General features: G+C 41.4%; 1 protein-coding gene across 2 annotated transcripts in view; it reads right to left on the bottom strand.

Moving 5' to 3' along the window:
• Nucleotides 1–24,623, bottom strand: part of RAPGEF5 (Rap guanine nucleotide exchange factor 5) — a 222,007-nt gene that overhangs the window by 162,485 nt on the left and 34,899 nt on the right. For both annotated transcript variants that reach the window (XM_067746170.1, XM_067746171.1), the window contains exons 2-5: nt 19,576–19,626; nt 17,912–18,018; nt 13,115–13,236; nt 11,517–11,685 (exon numbers count right to left, since the gene is read on the bottom strand). In XM_067746170.1, the coding sequence (XP_067602271.1) occupies nt 11,517–11,685; nt 13,115–13,236; nt 17,912–18,018; nt 19,576–19,626 (449 nt within the window). The remainder of the gene's footprint in view (nt 1–11,516; nt 11,686–13,114; nt 13,237–17,911; nt 18,019–19,575; nt 19,627–24,623) is intronic.

Below are 24,623 nucleotides of genomic sequence, written 5' to 3'. Positions count from 1 at the left end.
GGCCCCTCCCCGGCTTAATGCCCAAAGGCCCAAAAGTACTAGACTCTCTTTCCCCAGTAAATGTATTTTTACAAAATGAGATAAATTCTGATTATTTTATGATATAAATACACATCAGTGCAACTCAGTGAAGACAAAGTCCTCACCTGTCAGATCAAAACAGGTAACGAAACAGGTGGGGCAAGGGCGAATAAGGGAAAGAATCAGCTGTAATACGCAGTACACCATTTTACATGAGTGACTTGAGCGTCCATGGATTTTGGTATCCATGGGGGTCCTGGAACCAATCCCCCACGGATACCAAGGGAGGACTGTACTTGCATATTTGTCCCACTGTTACCAAAGGGGGCTGTGCTGCTCAGTGAAGAAGAGACAAAGAGAGACTCTGGTTGGAGAAGGGGACAGAGAAAGCCTGGCTGGACTCAGCCGCCAATGGCAGTGACAAGTTGACATAAGAAAGAGAAGAAAAAAGGAAGTGGCCCCAGGAAGGAAGACCCATCCTTGAGGGTTTGTTCCAGCAGGAAGCTCTGGCACAACGGGGGTCCCCTTTGTGAATTCTCACGGCTGCTTCTCAAGGTCTCTGCTTGCCAACAGCCCAAGCCTGACCCCGTAACCCTCCAAGGCAAGTGCCGGATCCTCGTACTGCGAATCCTAGTGTGTCGAATCCTAATGCCTAGTCTTTGTAAATGCACGAGGTCTGCAATATCTAAGGGTGCCGTTGTGAGGACACAGGAACGGCAAAAGCCTCTGGTCCTCTGCCCTTGTCCCTCTAACCATCAAACAGGACACATGATCATTCTACTCAACCCCCACCAAAACCACAACCAACCCCTGCCCTCCCTACAGGCTTCCCCCGCTTAACTACAGGCAACTCCATCCTTCCAGTTGGAAGTAATCCTTGAGCCCAACAGCCCGCCCCCCGCCTTACTGTCTACGCTGTGTCCATCCCCAAATCCTATCAGCTCTGCCTTCAAGGGATATCTCCCTTTTGACCATTTCTCACCACCTCTACTCCAACTGCTGTTGCTCCAGCCACAGGATCTCTCACCTCGACCCAGGAGCCAGAGTGGTCTTGTTCACATGTAAGTTAGATCATGTCCCCCCTCTGCTCAAAATCCTCAACTGACTCTCTGTCTTTCTCAGTATAAAGCCAAAGTCTCTACAGGGGCTGACCTCTCTCACTTCTCTACTCCATTCCAGTCACTCTTGCTTTGCCTTAATGCTTCTGTCTTGGGCCTTGCTCTGCCGGTCCCCTTATCCTAGAACACTTCCCTCACATTGCACACTGCTTCTTCCCTCACATCCTTCAAGTCTCTGTCAGCCTCCTGCAGAGGCCTTTCCTGACCCGTATCTCTATCGCTCATTTCCTACTTTATTTATCTGCATAAAGTTTTCCACCATTAACTAACATAAATCTGTTCGTTTATGAAATTGCCTGTCCTCTCCCCTCCTAGACTATAGGCTCCACGGGAGTAGAGATTTCTGTCCGTTTTGTTCCTGCTTCCATCCCCAACACTTAGAACACAACACAGTCCATAGGAAGCATTCAATAAATCTTCATTGAATAAATTAACTGAGGACCTTAAACTTCAGGGAATGCTCTGCTATCAGCCACCATCCCCGGACGACCACAGCACAAGACATTAGCTTGTTCTCTGCAGTCAGTTCAACTGAAGGACCCTGCTTATACTCGAGCTATTTCCCTCAGCTCTTCCATCATCCTCCCAGCTCCCTGCAGCAGTCCCTCCTCTCAGTGACCTCCCTGTCTCTAAAATCCAACATGAATGACTTTCTTATATCAAACTCTAAAGAGCTGTTAACTTTGAAAATATCTTAAATAAAATAACAGCAACCAATGGTCACCCTCACTTCCTCATCTTCCCCTAAGAAATAATTAGTACAGTCTTAGTGACAGTTTCCAACCTGGCCAACTGTTTGACAATCATTTACACAATTCATACTGCCTCAGAAAAGCAGCAGGAAATTCCCCACCGCAAAAGGTCTCCCAACACAAACTCTCAGCTCTGAAAGGGCTAAACAGTCACGTAGGGTTGATTTCCAAAAAAAAAAGCCTTAGGAAGTAGCACACAAGAGCCATTATCTGGGCGGTAGAATTCATTTTATATCAGTCAGGTCCAGTATAATTTCTAGAAACTTGGGTTTAGCTGGTATTCCTGCAGGGGTTCCCAAAATTCTCTTAGCAAAAATTCCTTCATGAGAATTATGTAATGAGTTTGAGGTTATTCCAATGACGTTTTTCAAAATAAAGCTTACCATAAATCTTCTATATGAGAGATAGAACCCACACTCCTTAATCAGGTTTTGACCAAAATATTTGTGACTCAAGATTCCAAAGCAACTAGTATCATCCTGTAATTGGAAAATCCTACTTCCTTTTCAACAGTGGAAGAGGTTTCCTGGGATTTCAGGACGGAAAACTGGAAGCACTTCTTATAGAAATATTATCTAAATAATATCATTTTGCATTTGTATATTGATGTAACTTTAAAAATGCACAAGTTCTATCTATCTCCATCTACGTCTCAATATTGAATGGCATATTCACTGAGTTGCCAAGAGCTACCACTCCACACATAACATGGTTCCTGAAGGAAAATGTGTTAAACGCGTCCAACAGCCATAAAATAGACAAACATTTGGAGTCTAGCGGCTCAAGAGGTGTAGACCATGCATAACTGGCATGTGCTAAGCCAGGTGAGGTGTCACACATGACCTTCCAGGCACACGTGAGCCAGCACGATCCCAGGCCCAGGCATGTTGCACATGACAGAGGACACGAACAATCAGTTTTCATGTAAGTTGCTATTACTGCCATCCCTGGGGCTGTCATTTGTTTCTGAGTGTTTCCTACATACACCCTTACATCAACCTCCGCCTTAAACAGAGAATATTCTAGACTGAGGCTTCATGAAGGTGGGGTGCACGCGTGTCTCCAAATCAGGAAGAGGATGTCCCTGGGGAATTTGGGGCAGGCCTTTCCACCACCTCCCACCCTGAGCCAGGCTGACGCTGCCTTGCCCCGCCCTGCTTGGTCTGGAGGGACCTGAGGAAAACACAATTTTTAGTGTGAACCTCAGACTACCCCTGCTAAAGGCTGGTGAACTTCTAGGGCATGGAATAAACCAGAACCAAGACAAACTCTACAGGAATCTTTCAAACACGATCCCACGACAAACAGGAGATGCACAGCACACACATATACAAAAAAAAAAAAGCACATCATACTTAGTGGGCTTAGGAAAATCCATCTTTAAGCTACTCTGCCAACACAAGTGAGAGCCGCTTAGCCTGATCTGTGATTCAGGGGCATCTTGGGAGAAGTAATATCCAAGGTGAGGTTCTGATGGAAAAGGAGTGGCCCTGGAACTCAGCAGGATGAGCAGCACAGGGAAGTGGGCAACGGCAAGAGATAAAGCCGAGGACAGAACAGTCAGGGCCTGTCTATTGCTGCTATAGAGTTTTGGTTTTATGCTGAAGGCCATTAACTTTGGCTGTAAAGTGAACACGATGGAAGGAGAAGTACCTAGAAGGAGATATAAAATCAAAGGTAGGTTTGCTTTTCGTCCTCTTAAGATCGAGAGAACCATTTGTTTGAGAAACGAGAACAGCCAACAGAGAGTGAGGAACTGAGAAAGCAGGCATGGGAAGTGTCCAAGGACAGGTAGGACCCAGAGCCCAGGCAGAAGGATGAGTCTGAGTTCTTCCCACCATGCTGGGAAGAAATGATGGTAAGTCAGCTGACAATGCCAGAATCCACGATTTCTTGGACAACCCAGAGTCCATTCCACACTTGCTGAATGTCAGGCAAGAAAAAGTATTAGGGACTTTCTCTATCAGAATTACTTCCTGGGCCAGATTTTAAAAAATTTTTCCCTAAGAAATCACTGCCACAAAAGAGAATGTTCCTCAAGGGACCCAGAGTCAATCTCTACTGAAACCAACACCTACTGACCCCAAGGGGATAAGAAGGTGTCATATCTGACACTCAAGTACTGTCCCACCTACATCTTCCCATAATATCTATAACCAGACAGATCTATTTTGCTTAACAAAGCAAATTCCTATTATGAAAAGAAAAAGTGGGATGGTCGAAGAAGGAGAGTCGGATTTTTTTGAGATCACTGACATCATGAATACAAACACCTGTTCAACCTTCTCAAGAGAAGATACTTTTTCATAGCATCAGGTTATCAGTTATGCTTATAGAGGAAATTTACCAAACAGTAGTAAATTGTGAATGTGACAGGTTTTATTAAGGTCCAGGGTATACAGTGACACATTCATCTAAAATTGAATAAAGTTAGTTATTACTAGTATCTCTTTCACATTTTATATTGAAGATTTGAGAACTAATGCTTCATATTTAATTAAACAGCTACATTTCGAACGCTGGCACAAGCATGCCCCAAAGTTCGATTGTTGTTAAAATTCCTGTACTGTTCCTAAATTGATGTGCTCTCAAAAAGAGGAGCTGTCTCTTCCCACACCTGGAATAAGTCTGGTCTGTAAACAATGGAAATTTTGGAGGACTTAGCGTTTCCTTCGGAGAGGGGGTGATGAGTAATAACAAAGACTGAGACAAGCTGGGTTCACAGCATTTTTTATACAAAACAATTTAAAGTGATAAATGAACATTTTCTTCACCTGATTCTAATACAAAACTTATGCCAAGTTCCATCATGAAAAGTTTTTTGAGAAATACACAAAACATGTTTGTGTACTCATCCAGTCTCTCCTCCTTTCCAAGGTTCATAAAATGAGAACCTAATTAGGAAAAGTGAGGAATACAAAGGTTTGGGACACAGGAATGACAAACGTGAAGTTGATCTCCCCAGTTAGAGGCTGTTAATCTAGCACCATTGCAGAAATTAAGGATGCCAATGGATTTCTCATGTTGCTTGTACATGTCAGGTAGAAAAGGACACGTTAGGCAGGATAAGGAGAATAAAGGGAGCAGAGGTGACAGGGTAGTTGGTGGTGGTACTATTATTGTATATAAGGTCCTAAGAGAAGGCAGGAACCTGAATTTTGGGAGTCATCACTGTGGAGCTGATATTAAATACGTGACTGGGTGAGGGTACATCCAGAGTGAGAAGAGAAAAAGATGTCTGAAGACTGAGCTCCAGGACACTCCCCGTTTAGAGGTTAATGTTTCCAAACGTAGGTTTTATTATTATGCATGTGTGGTGAGGCCAACAGATCAGGAGATGACTGCCACTGAAAAGACAGGTCAATATGGGGAGAATTAACGTCTCAGCAATACTGAATCTTCCAATCCATGAACATGGATAGACCCTCTACTTACTTCAATTTGATTTTTTAAATCAGGCTTATGAAGTGTCTGACATACAACTTTTACACATGTTCTTGGATTTATACCTAAGTATTTCATAATGCTTTTTGTGCCAGTACAGAGAAATACATTTTTTTATACTGACCTTGTAGCCTGTGATCTTGCTAAACCCACTTATCAGGCCTAGTAGGTTTTTTGTAGATTCCATGGGATTTTCTATGTATATAATTATGTCATCTGCAAAGAGAGATGGCTTTATTTTTTTTCAAACTTCTAATCTGCATACACTTTCTTTCTTTTTCTTGCCTTACTTGCACTGGCTAGTATTGAAAAGAAGTGATAAGAGGCAATGCATTAGCCTTGTTCCCAATCTTAGTGGGAAAACATTCAGTCTTTTGCTATTAAGCATGATGTAAGCTGTAAGTTTTATGTAAGGTTTTATCAGATTGAAGAAATTCCCTTATAGTCCTACTTTTCTGAGAATTTATATCATGAATGGATGTTGAGTTTTTTTCAAATGATTTTTCTGCATCTATGGAGTTTCTCGTATAGTTTTTTCTTTTTTGGACTGAATCTGGTGAATTACATTGTCTGATTTTTAGATGTTGAATCCTCCTTGTATTTCTGGGATAGATATCATTTTATGATGTATTATCATTTTTATATATGGCCAGATCCAATTCAGTAATATTTGATAAGACTTTTGTGTTTACATTCTTTTTCTGAACTTTGTCGTAATACAGCTGGCCTCATAAAAGGCCTTACATAACTTACACATGGTCACATCTGTTACAGGGCTAAGCACAGCACTTTCCACAAACCTGATCGTCAGTAAATGCTGTTATGTAAGTTACTCAGTAGAGACTAGACCCTTTTCCTTACCTGAAAATTAAGAGGAGCAAATTCAATCATCTAGGAAATCCCTTCCAGATATAAATGCTTATGAAGCTAAAGTTACAGAATTTCAGAAGTGTCACCCAAGTGGCAATAGGTACCATGCTCAATAAAATCTTTATGTTCTGAAACAATTCATCTGGCTTCTTTACATAGTATTTTGAGACTTTGATTTAATTAACTTTCACGTTTCCTATCACTTAACGGAGTTTTCTGTAAGGCTAACTTTATAGAACAGCAGATTTCAACCTTAGCATGCATTGGCCTCACATTTAGAACTTTACAAAAAGTACCGATACCCATGTCTCATCTCTCTACTCCAATCCTGATTCAGGAGATCTCAGGTTATACCTGTTTATTTTTTAAAGTATCATGGTTGAGAACCAGTGCCATGAAGATCACTTCCAAGTTCACCTTCTGCCTTCAATTCATGTTGCTGCCTGCCACCAAGTACAGAGGCCTGCCCTTTTGGCAAGTTACACAAGCTATCTTGCCTCAGTTTCCGCATCACAACTCCAAACTACTGCTGTGAGCATTAAATGAGTCATCTGTAAAATGCTCAGACTAGTGCTTTGCATGTGGTAAGTACATGTGAGTGTTAACTATTACTGCTATTTTTTGTATTATTGTCACTGCCAGGGCAGCTTAGGCCAAGTGACCAAGCCATTTGTTCCCCATTTTTAAGTGGGGGACCATTTTAACATAGGAGTAGATCACAGACCCATAAACTCTGTACCTGTTGAGCAAATTATATGACAAAAACATTACCGTGAATTCAAATAAATTGTATTTTACTTATTTCGGCAGCATCTATATACAGTTAAGTCATTCTTTCTATTCAATACAAAGACAATGCTTAGCTTCCCTATAGATGTGCAGACCCCTGCAATCGATCTGAGCCTCGCCCCCCACCGCTGCTTGTGACCCACTGCTCCAGCCACATCAAGCTGCCTTGTACCCTCTCAACATGCCACCCGTCTTCCTAACTTCCTGCCCTACACACTGTACCATCTACCTCAAGTGCCCTTCTGCTTCTCTACCTAGAGCATGGAGTCATGAATGTTAACAAATTCATCTCAATCCTCTGGGCTGAGCTTTTCCTAGAGTTGGTGAGTGAGGAATGGAAGGTGAGCCACACCATCCAATTAAGTACTCTGCTCATTAACAGTAACAACAAACAGGTGTGGGGTTTTTGGTTTGTGTGTTGTGTGTGTGTGTGTTGTGTGTGTTGTGTGTGTGTAACACACAGGTTAGAGTCAGGGAAGGTCAGGGTGGGATGCAATGATAGGGAGAGCTGTTTCAGCAGAGGTCAGGCGACTGAATGGGGTGTCTGTGGAAGCCGCAGCCAGACCTCAGGAGCATCAGAATGTCAGCTGATGCTGACATTCCAGGAGGACGCATCAGCTAGGACCACCGGGCACTGATCAAGCCGAGACACACAGACCCAACCGACAGTAGGCTCCACAGTAACAGCGCACCCCAGTCACACTTCAGGGGTCACTAGGCAAGATCAGTGCGGATGGGAAAGGGCCAACCTGACAGGCAAGCCTGGTCTGCTAGGGTCAAGGGCCCACACCACTCACCATATCCCCAGGGGCTGTCTTGCTGAGGAACAAGGAGAGGGCACAGAGGGACTGAACCTTTTTACCAAAATATGCTCAACAGCTAACAAGGAAACCTTTTAAATTTCCTTATTAGAATCATTTTACTGGATTAGGATAAAATTATGGGGCTTCTCTTTTCCTTCTTTCTGGCTGTCCAGCAGGACAGAAGCTCATGTGGACAACACAACGCTTACAGAAAAATGAAGAAGTTACCTTTTCCTTTCCCTGCCTGATTGCAGCATAAGTTAAATTTTAGCAATCTTCTATGACTCTTAACAGCAGCATAAGTGTTAACTGCCCTGTAATTGGCAGAATATAGTTTTATGTATCAAGGTTCACAGACTCAGTTATTCAGAGCACCACCACTCCCACCCCTGGGCAAGCTGGGAGGGCTGTAATACAGGGACTTGAATTAAAACAGCCAAGCTCCCGCACAGCCTAAATTCTCCAAGTCAGCGTTAGACAGAAGTATGTCTTACTCGTCCTGGAGGAATTATTAGGCTGCCTTTCCCTACAATGTTACTTCAGCGTTCCTAACTGTCCCACCCCAATAAAAAAGAGTTAGGAAAAAGGACATTCTGGATGATTTGATTTGCCTTTCAGTTCGAATAAGATACCACGATTGTTCTTTCTTCCCCCAGAGACAGTACCCTTGACAGCAAATGCACTTACTTTTTTCAAAGTATCTATTCAGTTTGGATAGAAAAGTCATTTTGTATAGCATAGGAATTTTGTTTCTTCACATTAGCCTAGAAACCTGCATTAGCTCCATTTTCCTTCCTGCTTTAAACATCTTATTTTAAATGGGAAAAAAAATCTATGTTTCTTTTTTCTTTTTAAACATGAATCTTTACAGAACAGTGTTTACATAGAGACATGAAGTAGTTTCCTCACATAATTTTGAAGGGATTTAGAGAGAAGACGGAAAATTAGAACGACCCCAATGTAGAACTGCATAGGCAGACTTCAAAAAGGTTATTAAAAGAACCACAGGACCGGGTTTTCAGCTTGTGAACAGACAATGTAAGTTAATTAGTCAAGAGGATTTTAGAGGGCATTTCGGTAGAATAGGTAAAAATGAATGGATAATACAGTGGAATGAATACCGTAGGACTAAGAATGACATAGAAGAGTGGGAAAAAAAATTGAAACAAACAGCAAGAGCAGTAGGTTACTAAAAGCTAGGGCTGATCACAGACTGCACGTATCACGGAAGTTCTGTGGTCAAGGTAGGACTTGGACTCCCCCTTGAGGGGTGGGTAGAACTTGACAAGGAAAGAGCAGAACTTCACAAGGCCATGAGGGAATAAACGGGTGTTTATAATAAACGGGCTAGAATGAATGGAGATCACCAGATTAGAGCAGAAGTTATGATGGGATCGTATGTGTTGAACCTTAGGAAGGGCTGTGACAACCCAACTGGCAGAGGACAATGTCCCTGGACATCTTTTCTCTGACCACAGTTTACTCCAAGTCTGGATAACCTAAACTTTAGCTTTCAAAAATTTGGCCCAAAACATTATATCAGAGCTTAGAAGTTTGCTTATAACTCTAGTATAGAGTAAATAAATAAAAAAATACACACACACACACACACACACAAACACACACACACACACACACACATATATTTGTTCCAGAAGAGACTTGCAGTGGGTTCAGTAATTTTATCTTTTTATAGTTTGTACTTATAATATGGGATAAACAGGTCTATAGCTCCCCAATGCCAATTCTCCCAGAGGAATTATCACCCCCAAATGTACAAGTTCACACCTAGAGAAAAAGAATGTGCTGATAAGGCATGCTATAGTGATTATCAACCCCAGAGGCATGACACTGTATACAGTGATCAGTGTGACAAAAGACTGCAAGTAATCTGGAATATTAGGAACCAAATTTTCTAAATAGCTTCATCTTTAGAACCTACAGTAGACTCAGGGATTCCCTGTAAAAAGGTCATCTCGCTGGCATTCCAAACTGCTTCCTCAGTGGGAGAGAAAGGAGATAAACCATGAGGACTGCTTGTGAGTTTACTTCAGACACCCTTATACCCCGTTAATCTGGGTACACCCCCTGGGACTGCGCATACTTCTGACTTCAGGATGGGAAATGGTTAAGAAAAGCTGCCAGAGAGGGCCAGTCCCACAGAGTCACAGCCACCTCTAGCTTAAAAAGCATTCCACTTGGGCTTCCCTGGTGGTGCAGTGGTTGAGAGTCTGCCTGCCGATGCAGGGGACACGAGTTTAAGCCCTGGTCTGGGAAGATCCCACATGCCGCAGGGCGGCTGGGCCCGTGAGCCACGGCTGCTGAGCCTGCGCGTCTGGAGCCTGTGCTCCGCAGCGGGAGAGGCCACAACAGTAAGAGGCCCGCGTACCACACACACAAAAAAAGCATTCCACTCCTTCTTAGAAAGCTTTTTAAAATTTACTGAAATGCTCCTTGACTATTCCTGGGCAACTTCTGACCTACATTAAGACCACATTACATTAAGAAACATTTTCGTCACTTAGACAATCGAATGATGTATTTGCTTCACCAGGGCAAGGTCCTCTATAAACAGCAGTGGTGCCAGTGGCACTGGATTCATAACCATTTCAGAGTCAGTCTAACATTTTTATAGCTTCTGGTTATAATGTCTCAGAAAGGGAAGCTAGAATGACCCCTATAACTCTTGGGTACACACTCTAGCAGTTGTTAAAAGCGTGCGTGTTACAGCCAGACAGACATGGAATACTCCACACACCACTGTGTGACTGTAGATAGGTTACCTGATCTCTATGCCTCAGTTTCCTCACTTTAAAATAGTAGAAACTGATGAAATAATGAATATAAAGCATTTAGCATAGTTCCTGACATAAAATGCATCCTCTACAATCAAACTATTAGTGTCTCATTAATAGTCTGACATTTTATTTCTTTTCTAAAAGCCTGCAATAACTGTTCCGTACTGTCTTTTTTTTTTAACAAGAGTAACTCATCTTTGTTACGGTTGTGGGTGCTTCTCCCTGGACCTATTTTTCTTACTCATGAGATGAGGATAATACCACTTGCCCTGCTAATCTCAGCGTATTCTAAAAACTGAATACATAAAAGTTGCTAACTGAAATTTTTAACCTGCAATTCATCATACTGAAATAAGCTTGTCATTAATGCTGTGGATAAACAAAGGCATGTCAGAATCATCATATCATGACTCAAGTCCTGTTCCCACACCCCGTCTAATGAATTAATTTTAATTCATTTTAATCAGATAGTGACTCAGCATCTTCATGTGATAATGATTCATGTGTTTTAATTTGCCAGCTGTTGCTTCTAGATTATTTTCAGAAATGTCTGTTGAGCTCTTTCTTAGGAAAGTCACGACTTGGAGAGAGGATGTCAGTTATTATTTTATTCCAACTTAAGCTAAATCATGTTTATTCCCAACTTATATCATCTACTCATATAGCAATGATTAAACTCGAAGCAGCAGTGGTACAGCCGGTAAGGCATGGACTTCTGGAGTTTGAATACCAGTTCAGTCATTTATTAACTGGACTGAATTTTCAGCATTTTACCTTTCTGAACCTGCATCTGAGAAATGGGAATAAAACAATTACTTCTTAAAGGAGATGATCTTAAAAAGCAGAGCACAGTCCCCAGACACAGGGATGGCTTGCTAAGTGAGAATAATTTTACAATGGAACAAAACAGCATCTACTTACAGTTCACAGATGCCAGTTCTAGTGGGAATGAGAGGCACCAGCTGCAGTAAAAGTTTGACACCGTTTTGCCACGCCTCTTCTCTTTCAAATTCACAGTACAAGTAGCTACACTCATCAGATGAAAACTGGTAGAAAACATAGGTATCTTGAAAGCATAAATGCTGGTCCACTGTTGGAAGCAAAAAAGGCATGAATCAGTTTTGTAAAGTATATCATTTAGAGAGCCATAAACTGAATAATAAATTGAAAGGCCTACTAAGTATGAGGGAGAAGCCAGGGGTAGGACGATAATGAAGTCCATTCATGTTCACAGTCTCATTGAATTAAAAAGGACTTACCACCCTATTTTTATTACTTAAAGCTCTGGCCAGCACATTCACATGTATATTACAACTGTTCTACTTCAGGGACAGGTGAAATCAACAGCAATTCAAAGGCAGTAGAAGAAACTTTTTCTTTTAGCGTCCCAAAGCAGTACCTTTAAATACTGTGGTGGTACACAAACACAACACTATGGCAAGATTTAGATCAGTGGTTCTCAACCAGCACTGAGGGCATTTAGCAATGTCGGGTGACATTCTGCGTTGCCACAACTAGGGGGTGCTACTGGCATCTGGTGGGTGGAAGAAAGGGATGCTACTAAACATCCTATAATGTACGAGACAGTGCCCCCCCCCCCCCGCCATTAACTAAGAATTATCTAGCACAAAATGTGAACACTACCAAGGTTGGGAAACCCTATTTTAAAAGAAATCAAGACGTGGAGACTTTTCCAAAAAATATGAACACAAAATGTTTTGCTAAGCAGAAACCTGAACCACACAAGCAAGCTGATAATTATATCCCTCAAAGGCAGTTAACTGTTTTCCTAAAGAAGAGCATCAGGTGCTAGGTGTGACCGACTAAGATTACACCCACATCCCCACCTGTACCACTTTTCCACAGTGGGACCTGACGTGTGCCTTTCTGAAACTTACTATATGTTCTCTGACCCTCAATATTTCTCATCTATAGAAGAAAAGGGCTTCCCAGTGACAAACCAGCACCTGAGTGATAGAGATAAATAAATAATCCAAACTGCTTGACTTCTAAGTCTTCCATTCCCTGGCTGAACAAAGAAAAGAGATATCCACCATCTATTTTAGCTTCTAGTTAACATCAATTTTCTGTTCTAACAGCTTATTTTCATAGATCATTTATGACTACTCACACAATTAAAATGGCATACACATGCTACTCATAAAGTCAGTTTCTGATGACTATTCTAAGTACAGCAAGACAACTCACACATTTAGAGCAACTAAAGATGTGACTAATTTTTTAAAAAAATTGTGTGCATCATTTTAAGTAGAGAAGAGAGGGCGTAAGGGAAAGACTCTTACAGGTAGTAGTTAATGAAACAAGTACCTAATTATTTTTACAAAAGGTGTGAGAAGTAACACAAGATGAACTGTCACATTCATTTATAAGAGAATGCAAATATACCAGCAAACACAATTTCCATCTAGGTTATAATATCATCTAGGAAATCAAACACATTTTGGTCAAGTAGCTTAACCACATAATGATTCTGTGCCTTCAAAACATGTAACACTAACCTGATGACATAATTCCCATATCCAGTAGGAGCTGCCAGACCCCTATGGCCATAGATCTGCATTGGACCAAAGGACAGTGTTCTAGAAGCCAGTCTACCAGTTCCGACCCAACGCAGCTTCTCCTGGACAAAAGCAAAGCCATTCCCAGTAAGACACGGTTGCCACCCATTTGCCAAAAAAAATGAAATTTAATACCGTCACTTTCATGTGCTTTTAAACAAGCAACTCAAGAATAAATGACATGGACCTCTTATCCATCTTTCAGTTTCAGTTCAAATATCGCTTGCCTTACAGAAGTTTACAATTATATCCTCTTATATTTCTTCTTCGCATCACCTAACATTTAGCAATTATACATCTTTCCAAATGAATAGTATCTCTTTTCCTCCCTTGAGAATAATTTTCAGGAGAACAGGGACTATGTGTACGTAACATTTAGCAATTATACATCTTTCCAAATGAATAATATCTCCCTTGAGAACAGTTTTCAGGAGAACACGGACTATGTGTATGTAACTTACGATTAATTGCCAACATCAGAACAGTCCAGGCCCGCGGTAAAGTCTCTGAATATATACATTAGAATAAATGAAGGGATAAATTTAGCAGCCCTTTACCTGAAGACAATGCTTCTGCCTTGGTAAGACAAGTACCTCGAGTTGGTGGTGATCAGCTTTGGTTCAAGCAATTACACATTTTTATCTCATCTCTTTGAGAACAAAATAATTCCAGGGTTAGACAAGGCTATACCACAGTGAGTAGTATGAAGTTTTGTTTTCTGATCTTTAAACGGAGAGTAAATCTTAATATTTGTCTCAAAGAACAATACATTTGACTGTTAACCTTTTTAACATAATCTAAGCAATCTGCCAAGCAGCGTAGATCATAAACCCATAAACCTGGATGATGGATTCCACTAACCACATGCAAGAAATACTATCTGTAATCCTTAAAATACACAGCTGTGTTCAAAGAATGCCCCAATTTGGGCATCACAAGCGGTACTTTCACGCCTACTTTCCCATCTTTATCAGCTTCAGATGAAAAACCAAACGAAGAAAACTTTCTGAAGTAAGTTTTTCTAATTTGCAGAAATTTCATTGAAACCCACTCTTCCGTATGGAAAAAAAGGTCACCCAAAATTTTTTTAAAGAGGTGTATCATGTAAAAGGCTATCTTTCTCCTATATTTGGTATTTAAGGACCAAAAGATGCCAACATTTATTTGTATTCCTAAAACAGAAAAATATTGTCTATCTTTTGTGATTGGCATAGTTATAAATACCTAGAAATCACACAGTAACCAACAGTATGAAGAAATGCCATGAGATGCTACGTTTTCTTTAGTGACGGAAAAATAAGGCAGTAAACGCTTCTGCTGAGATATCTGAACAAATATTCTACTTTAGATAAAGTATCACTTTTTGGGAGTAAATATTTGCAAGATACTCTGAGGCCGTTAAGGCAATTCCAGATTGTACCAGCTCTACAATTCCAGTTGCAGGTTGGCATTAAGACGTAAGATTAACAGTCAAATAAATGGATGTTTTTTGAAACAAAACAAGAAAACAGATTGCAACAAAACAGGCAATTAGACCAAACCGTCAAATTTAACTTCTACAGGACACCTTTCATATTAAAGGCTCAAAGTGTTAATTCCTCAACACCTCTGTCAATTAGCCCGCATCTTTGGGCTTGCAAAGCACTTTTATCATCTTATTCCTTATTCTCAGAACAATACAGGCAGCTCCTCAGCCTGCTCTGTGTCTGACACCACCTGGAACACGGCAGGATACAGCAAAACATTTACTAAACAAACTAAACTGTCAAATTGCAAATGGTGACTGGACAGATGCGTTGGCTTGTTTCTTCACAGCTGATGAGGAAGACGTGCCTCAGACCAGGGCTTCCCAAATTGGTGTTTAGTAGGAGTCAGTCCCCTGGGGCATCTTGTTGACGTGCAGACTCTGATGCAGTGTGGCTGGGTGCAGCCTCCGAGCCCTCACTTCTAACCGGCTGCCGGGTGATGCCGGTGACCCAGCCCCACCTTCTCATTGGGAAGGGCTCTGTCTTGGGGAGGTGCAGGGCTGAGTGGATATGCTAAAACACGGTCCCGCCGTGACTGCTGTCATGTGTAGTTATTACTGAATAATCAGGCTCCCGCGCTCGGAGCAAGCTACTGTTTCGGGGGCACACGATCTCTTTCTACCCCCATCCCCAACTTAACAAGTTATGTTTCGAATCGCTTTCAACAATCCATCTGCACCAGGCAAAACATCACTGGGGTAAGGATGAACACTATCACTAACACCACCAAAGCAAACAAAATGAGGTAAGCTGCCGCTGCCGTTAACTCACACCCCCTTGACTTGCGGACCAGATCAGCAACAATCCATTCTAAATACCTAAACCTCCAGGACTGAGGGGAGAGCAGTGGAGAAATCAGAGATGCCTGGAAGGGAGGAATGTGAACACCCACGGCAGTTCTTACTCCCCGTGTATTTTCAGTCTTGTACTGAATCCAGCAACTGTTCCGAGTACATGCAGATCTAACTAGCGTTGCCGTACTTGACAGGAACATTGTGATATGGAGGTGACTGGCTCCAAGGCCAATGCGACTGCCATAATAAAACATTAATTTTACTAATCTCAAGTTGAAAATTCGCTTTCTCTTGGCCTCCTTCTGTCTCCGGTTACATTTTTAGTAATTAATTCATAGTAGTGCAGAGAGAACCCTCATCTCAAATGTCAGTGGGGCAGTGGTATTTACACACTTACATGAAGCCTCAAAAAACTAGTATGATTTTTCCTATAGTACCAAATAAATGGAAAACATTTCAAAGTTGCGAAAGTAATTCTCATGGGGTACATGGAGAACGCTTTGCTCAATTTACTACCAGACAAATGAAAATGACCCAGCCTAGGCAATCATATTAGCACTTTGTCTCTAAACCCAGAGCATTCATCAGTCCTTAGATTACAAAAGAAAGGAGGTTCTGGCCTGATCACCTGGAGTCTGAAATAGGACAACTCATGCTCTCTCCACATTCTACTCCCACTAAACCCTAGGCATGTTCTTACTTGGATGGATGGCTCTTTTCCGTGAACCTGATTAATGTACATCTCCCAATTCTTTTTCAATCTATATCCAATCAGAAACAAAACTGAGAACAAGGACAGATCCTACATACAGCCTCATGTGGGAACTGAAATGAATCCTATGAGCCTGCTGACAACTAAACCCAAAGACTTACACAGGCAGACCTCATTTTATTGCACTTTCATTTGCTGTACTTTACAGATATCATGTTTACAAATTCAAGGTTTGTGGCAACCCTGCATTTAGCAAGTCTATCGGTGCCAATTTTTCCAATGGCGTTCGTTCACTTTGTGTCTCTGTGTCTCATTTTTGGTACTTATCACAATATTTCAAACCCTCCACCAACAGAAAAGATGATGACCTGCTGAAGGCTCAGATAACGGTTAGCAAGCTTTAGGAATATTTTCAAAATTAAGGTATGTATATTGTTTTTAGATAATGCTATTGCACATTTAATAGACTAGAGTGTAAACATAACTGTTGTAGGCACTGGGAAACAAAATAACTCATGTGACTCACTTTATTGTGCTATTTGCTTTACTTCAGTGGTCTGGAACCAAACCTGCAGTAACTCTGAGGGATGCCCATACATGCAGTGTCAGTTTTAAAAAAAAAAGGGGAAAAAAATTAGACTTGTCTAAAGTTGATACCACCATCTATTTTTTAAAAAGGCGGGGGGAGCTCTACGGGAAGTAATCCAACAATCACCACAGCCTGTCTTCCAGCCTGTTGCGTCTGCTTGGCCTAGGTTCTAAACCAGTGGCTTTTCAGACCCTGGGCTGTGAACTCCTTATGGGAGGGTGGGGCAGTGACCTTTGAGCTTTCTCAAGAGGTTCACAATTCCATATACACAAAAGCATTGTTTGTCAACGGAATAAATCATATCTAACCTATGCCGAATGTGTCAAAATCTACGGAAATACTGTGATTAATTAACATGGGAGTTTAAAGTGTTAATTCATTATAGTTCTCTCATCTCCACTACACAGTTGGTCAATGGTGCCAATATTACTGATTCTGCCAAATTTTTTTTATCAGAAAGAAGTTGTTGGCATGAGATAGTTGCTGACAGGGAAGGGACACGAAGAAATTATCTAGGGTTTGAAAACTCCCTAAAGCTTGATGTAGATAGTAGTTACGTAAGTGTGTGTAATGATTAAAAATTCGTCAAGCTGTACCCTTAAGATTTGTGCATTTTACTGTATGTAAACTATGCCTCAGAAAAAAGGGTGGGGGGTCGTCTTACTCAAATAGGTTGGGAACCACTATCCCCAAAAGCCAGCCCATGATGGAATTTTTCCCATCTGTGGCGAATGGAAAAAAAGAAAATGACTGTAATGAGTTTGTGATAAAGCTAACTTTAGTTAACTTAAAGAAATGTCTTTATTCTGAGACCCTTTCCTACTTTTTTTGTCATCATTTATTCTGAGTACTCTCCCTATTCTTTATGGTATTGTAATCTTCCAGTTGTCATCTCCCTATCTTCAGACCAGGAGTCCAACTGTGAAACACTCGGCTAAGTTTAATTAAGAGGAAAGTCACCACACCACCAGTATCCCAAATAGATACTTCAAACAAACCGACCCTCCTCCTACTGATAATTGCCCATCTCTCTGTGATCAAGGTTATGTCTTTAACATGTTTGGGGGTTTTTTTCTCAAGGAGAATTTCTGACGAGGTGTTAGGAAACTGTGTTACCTGTAAAATCCCTTGAGGTTCACCCTGTCCTTTATCAGGTCAGCTGCCTGAACGATGATAATATTCCTCAGTGCTCTTCCTGCACAAGAAGAATTCTCTCCATAAATCTACACAGAAAAGACAAAGACTCACTGAGAATTCAGAACAATGATGTGACAATTTGTGAGCTGCCAATGACATACTATATAGAAAAAGTTACGGCCAAGTCCCTAAGCTTAAAACACTTAACTGCTTTAACTATAAATAACTTCCTTTTACGCAGAGTTTCCAGGGCAAAATACCTGTTTTTTTAGATACAATGTTTGTACCAGTACAGCAAATTGAAGAATATTTATATATGAACTCTGCCATATTGATAAATGCATACTTGTAAATGTCTTGGAAGCTGGGAAAATAATTTTTTCCTATCTAGCAAGCATCTCTCACCATGACACAATTTAATAGCAGGCTTCTGTGTGCTTTGCTTTTAAGCTTCACTCAACTGCAGAGTTTACAGTTAATGCCAAGCATCCTGGTTTCATCTACTTCACAATTCCATCTAGCAGATAAAAGTTTCATATAGCTTCTTTTTTTAATCTTCTGATTTGTCCACATGCATCTCTGATTCTTGGAGGATGAAGCAGGGTATTCCTCAGATCTGGAGAGGTCTATGTCCCACTTTATAAACTACCTCCTTTTTCTATAATTGGCAGCTTCGTCCACAGGGCAATGTTGCTTCACAAAGGAAGCTAAATGAAAATGAACCGTCTAAGTAAAGGCTCATGAAAGTGAAGATATGTTGAGGGTGCATGCTAACATCTGTTTACTTGCTTCCTGCTGAACTCTTTTTGCACCTATAAAATATTTTATGTCTTCTCCCAAGGCAAACAAATTGATAATATATTGACTATAACTTGATCCGGAACACTTCAACCCTATCCTTACACTCCCTTAATTTTCCTGTAATCACCTCCTAAACACAACCTAAGAAGAAAATGTGAAGGACACGTAATGATTTATTTTTAACACGTTAAATCTATTAAAAAAAAAAAAAAAAACTTAAGTCCGATAACAGAAAGTATCGCCATAAAAGACGTATGAGTCAGCTGACACTTGACTAGTCCTGACAATGTACCAGTATGCATTCACTCAGTCACTCAAAAAACACTAAGCAGCTATCGGGTCCCATTCCACATGCTGGGGATGCAGTACTGAGCAAAGCCAAAACGGTCCCGCCCTCACAAAGCTCACAGTCTCCTGTTATTCTAAAATATGCAACCCTGTCAGCTGATTTTTTTTTTTTTAACACAACATAATGAAGGCATCCCCACCTTGTTTCAATGAGCATTCGGGGATATTCTACTGTTAGATAACAATAAATATAAATAGGCCCCTTTTACACAAAGTTTTCAGAGTAAAATATCCAGTATTTTAAAAATACAGCATTTCTATCATACAGCAAATTGAAAATATTTATATTATATATGAACTCTGCCATGTTCATAATGCATTCATGTAGAGGACTTGGAAAATGGGAGAACATTTTTGTCCTATCCATGACTCAAGTATCAGAGCATTTGAAACACCTTCGGCCGTGCCACCCCAGGTGAAGGAGATGGCGTAATCAGGAGCAAAGGGAAGAATCACTGTTTCAGAAAATGCTGTAAGAGAGATACGAATCATACCTGGGAAGGAGCAGGTTCAAGGTATGGGTTGGAAATTCTTCTTGATAGAGTCTATATGAAAAGAAAGAAAAGGGGAAAATTAGAACCAAACAGAAAGCTTTGTACTATGAGGACACAATATATGCGACCATGGCAGGCCCAGCAGTTGTCTAAGCCAAAAAACTGTCATGGGCCGTGGAGGATGAACATCTTTATTCTCACTCAGTGTAAGTATCTGGTCAACATTCATCCCAATGGGACAGGATATTCCATGGGAACGGTTCCCAACCTACAGAGCACAACTTCAAAAAGTGCAACAGAAAAACAGGCATGTTTGTATATGTATCACTTTGTTCTCAGTGTGATTTTGATCCCATTTCTCCTGTCCCTTCTATTTCCACTCTCACCAACCCGAGCTCCAGCTCTCATCCCTGCACACCTGGACTGCTGTTTCGGCTTTAGTGGATTTCCCTGGGCTCCAGTCACGCCCCCTCAGGCCATCCTGCAAACCTCAACTGAACAGAAGTCCCTATATAGCCCCTCAACTGACAGTAGGTCCCTTCTTGCTTGTCAGTCCGAACCCCCAGCCTGCCCCTCTGGGCCCACCACAGTCTGCCTCCAACAGATTTCTATTCTTCTACCTCCGTGCATAGCTTCTTTGACTCAACATGAGATCTACTCATCAGAAGAAGCTGCGATTCATACCTGCCTCTGCTCACACCGTCCTCCACAAGCGAAAGCCCTCCGTCTTCCCTGCTACACCCCTGAACCCCACTGAAGTCCGGGTCTGTGCAGTCACCTGTTGGGTGAAGCTCCGCCCACCCACCCCAGTCCACTGCAGTTTGTCCCTCTGGGAGCTCTTTGTTTTCTGACTATTTATATGGCGGCTCCTGGGTGCTCTGCAGTACTGGCTATCTTTCTACGTGCGCATTTGCCCCAACGAATCCATACGCTCCTTGAGGGAGTGCTGGTAGCTTAACCTGCTTTGCTTTCACAGCCTCTAGCACACAACCTCACACACACACACAATGTTTATTTTTCTATTCATTTACTACAGATATTTATATCTCTGCATCAACTATTTGCTGAGTGAGTTGAATTGTAGGAGCTTATTTTTCCTACCTAACAATCAGGTAAGCAGCACCATCAACCACATGTGTACAAGCGCAATAGAAAACTATTATCATTTCCCGTTGCGGTTTAGGAAAAGGAACAGAGAAATGAACATTTACTGAGCTTCCAATCTATGTTTAAAAGCTCTTTACCGCTATTCCAAAGCTTGCTGTCTTTTGAGATCCCATAGTTTTTAGTCCGCCGCGTCCACCTCTTAGAATCACTTACAAAACATACCCTGCCACTCACTGCCTTCCAGTGCCTGAACCTTCTACCAAACTTTAAGCTAAGACAGAATTCTCACTCAGCCCCTTGCCCACTCCACACAGCTCCCATAGTACTTCTAATTAAACTGAAACAAATATACAGACTCTTTATCCAGGAATGCCAATTGGTACACGCTGCTAAAGATCTGTAATGGCTTCCAAGAAAAAAAAAAGAAAGGTTTAAGACAGGCCATTTTTAATTGCTATGTGTTAAAAGAAAACACCCACTCACCCCTTCTGGTCTAGTCTATACACATTCCCAACCGGCCCTTCGTAGGCCTCCTGTCTTCTGAGCCTAGGCATTGTATTCGCTTACTGAAATACTGAACAGTTTAAAATTTGCATCTACACCAGATTTATAACTTGAAGATGAATCATCATGATAAGTGATTTTTTTTCCCCCTAAACAGCCTTTTAAAAGTCAATATGGCAGACCAGAATGACAATCTTTATTACTCATCTAATTGCCTAAATCAGCTCAGAAAAGCAACTACTTCACATAATCTAGTTAAAAAGAAAGCTTCCAGGTAGAAACAAGCTCTAAAGAATTAGGCGGGGGCACTTCCACAAAAGAAAGCAGAAAGGCTTCCTTTCTCTCTCCCGCCAGCCCAAATCTGGCTGTCTCGACACTAGTGTTACACTCGCACAATTCCACTTCACAGAAACTTCTCCCGTGGATGGCTTGTTACAAAAGATTGGTAAGGTGAGTCAATAAAGCCATGGGGTCCTTCCATGCCGACTAGATAACAGCGTTAGATAAGCGCCTAGCCCACAGGGGATCGACCAGAGCAACCTAACAGGAACTGCCTTTTACAGGACACAATACCTGGATTTGTTGTCAGAAACTCCTGTGAAGCCCGCTCTTAACTGGCCCCGAGGGAGCTGTGTTTCCTGAACGCTCCAGGACAGCAGCTCTCAAACTCACCTGAGCCGGGGAAGCTCAGCGCTCTCTGTACCACTCCGGAAAGGACTGATCTGTTCAACTTAAAATAACTACCGTAACTGTACTTTTTTTTTGAGACCACTTTAAGTTAGCTGTTGGTATTGACTAAAACTAGCAAGTGCCAAAGACTTAAAGAAAAAAGAACATGGAGGAACTGACCATCCATTACCTCATTTTTCATAGACACTGTGAAAGGACTGTTACATAATTTTACTGGGGAAACACCATGGGCCAACTTACAGGAATCTGAGAATGACTGCTCGGAAGAACCTCACGGACTGCTCTCCCAACATTTCCCTGAAAGAGTAGCACAAGGACACCCTTGAAGATGCACCCCTCGCCATTCAATATTCTTTCCCTCAGACTCAATTACTCAGCTGTTTTCATCCCATCTTGGACTCCCTCGGTTTTGTTTCTCCTCTCAGCATTTCAGGGCTTCATCTCATCACTCCCATGGCAACTAACTTCCGTTCATTTCCCTTATGAAGCACCTATTGATCTCCTTGCCAGGCACAGTGGCAGCTCCAGAAACATACATGTGAACAAGATACCATCCTCTAACTTAGAAATCATTTATCAGAAGACACGGGATCTCAAGAACATTTTAAATAAATCAGGAAGAACATTTCTTCTTCCTAATTTCCTAACAATTTACTCTATAATCTTGGATGTCTGGTCCAATTGATGCAGGTGTCCTCTTTTAAATGGCTCTCACCATGATATCTCAAATATAAAGCCCAGATGAAATGATTCTTTTTCCCCCTTTGTTTCCAATTTCCTAGAATTACTTAAGCTAGATGCAATGATTCTTTCATGAAGGACTTATACGGACCATAGAGAGAAGACTAGTAACAATACAAATGAAATTAGATTTTAATTCAAATTTATTTCTTCTCCTCTCCAATTTAATGAACCATAGAAAATGATTCCCTAAATGATTCCGTGCAAACCTCATATTTTAAACATGTGTTAGAAAATTGCAACCCTTTAATATTCACAAATGAACTTCCAGAAAAAATTCATAATAAATTTTATTTACTCAGAAGGATAACTCAGAGTAAACTCAGAAGGCTTTACTCAGAAAGATAACTGGTTAGCAATCATATATTACTTTCATTTTTTTTTAAAGTTAGGTGTCCACTAAAGTTAGATGCTAATAGTCTCTGAGGCTGGGTCTGAACCAAAAATGGAACTTATTTCAGAGTCATTGGAAATATCGTGCTAAACTATATGGTAGACTTAAGGCAAATTTTTAAATCAGCTTTTAAAGGACATGCCTTAATGCTCTCCTTGGATTGAATTAAAATACTTAGGCTACAAGGGGAGAGAGAAAGGAAAGGAAAAAGAATGAATCACTTCAGTCACCAGAGAAGTATGACCTGCTTTGTTAAAATAGGAACCAACAAGAACTACCAAATCTGTTGATAACTTGAGAATTCAGTTCACAACACAACTTGCTGTCCCTTCAGCCATTGTCCTTTACCCACTCTGGGTGACCAAGTAGAAATGAACATGTTAAAGTGGAATAAGTGTACTTAGACTTCTTATCATTCTAAGAAGCCAAAAATCTCCATAAGTAACTAGAGGCCCATGTGCTAAGAGACTATGCACTAAAACAATTAAGGCTGTGATCCAGTAGGCTGTCCAGTAGAGTTCTAAGGCCTGGGTTGGGGAGAGAGGTCCTTTTTAAGCCCCAGCATACCCTTGCATCTCAATCAAAAGTTGGTTGAGGGCTTCCCTGGTGGCGCAGTGGTTGAGAGTCCGCCTGCCGATGCGGGGTACGTGGGTTCGTCGGTCTGGGAAGATCCCACATGCCGCGGAGCGGCTAGAGGCCCGTGAGCCATGGCCGCTGAGCCTGCGCGTCTGGAGCCTGTGCTCCGCAACGGGAGAGGCCACAGCAGTGAGAGGCCCGCGTACCACAAAAAAAAAAAAAAAAAAAAGTTAGTTGATCCAGGTGAAAAGGACAGAATCCCACTCAGCCAGGAAGTTGGCTTGAGAAGGACACGGTCATCACAAGTTCGGCATAATGCAAACTGGAGACATGAGTCAAGTGCTGATGTGGAAGCACAGGGCCAGGCACCACAACTCTTTCTGCATCAGGCCCAACCATTCCTTGAGGCTCCAAGGGATGTGCTCCCAAAGTCAGTCACAGCCACAAAGGCCACTGTAACAATATCTTCTCAACACAGCCTGGCCAAACCGAAGTCAATGATATTCTCAAAATTAGAGTTTTCCACTGCCCTGTGATGTGTTAAAAAACAGAATGAAAGGGAAGGCGGCAGAAATGCTTACTGAGCACCTCCTTTGTCTTAAGCACTTTCCCACATTAGGAGCTGCACCCACCTATTCATACATCTACAGACAAGAGACCTGAGGTTCAGAGAAATTAAGGAATTTACTTAAGGCCCCAGAGCTGGGAAGTTACACAGCCAGGGCTGGAAGAATATTGTGATTGATTCCGAAGTCACCACTCTACCGTAACATGCTGCATGTTACTAAGTAATAAATCAGTTTCTGCTGTGTGCTAGAGATTGTACTGAATATTTTACATGCAATATATTGCTTAATTTTTGAAAAACTATGAGGTTTTAATCCCATTTTACAGATGACAAAACTAGACTTAAAGAGATTAAGAAATTCACCTGAGTTTGCAGCCCAAGCCTGTCTTTAGTTACTTCCGCATACATTTATCTTATAACATGGAATGTACTAATTTAAGAATCACATGACAAACAAGTTCCGATAAC

The sequence above is a fragment of the Pseudorca crassidens genome, chromosome 8, assembly GCF_039906515.1.
Source record: "Pseudorca crassidens isolate mPseCra1 chromosome 8, mPseCra1.hap1, whole genome shotgun sequence".
In the NCBI taxonomy this organism is placed as follows: domain Eukaryota; kingdom Metazoa; phylum Chordata; class Mammalia; order Artiodactyla; family Delphinidae; genus Pseudorca; species Pseudorca crassidens.
The sequence above is the reverse complement of the archived record's forward strand: the minus strand, read 5'-3'. Positions and strand labels throughout refer to the sequence as shown.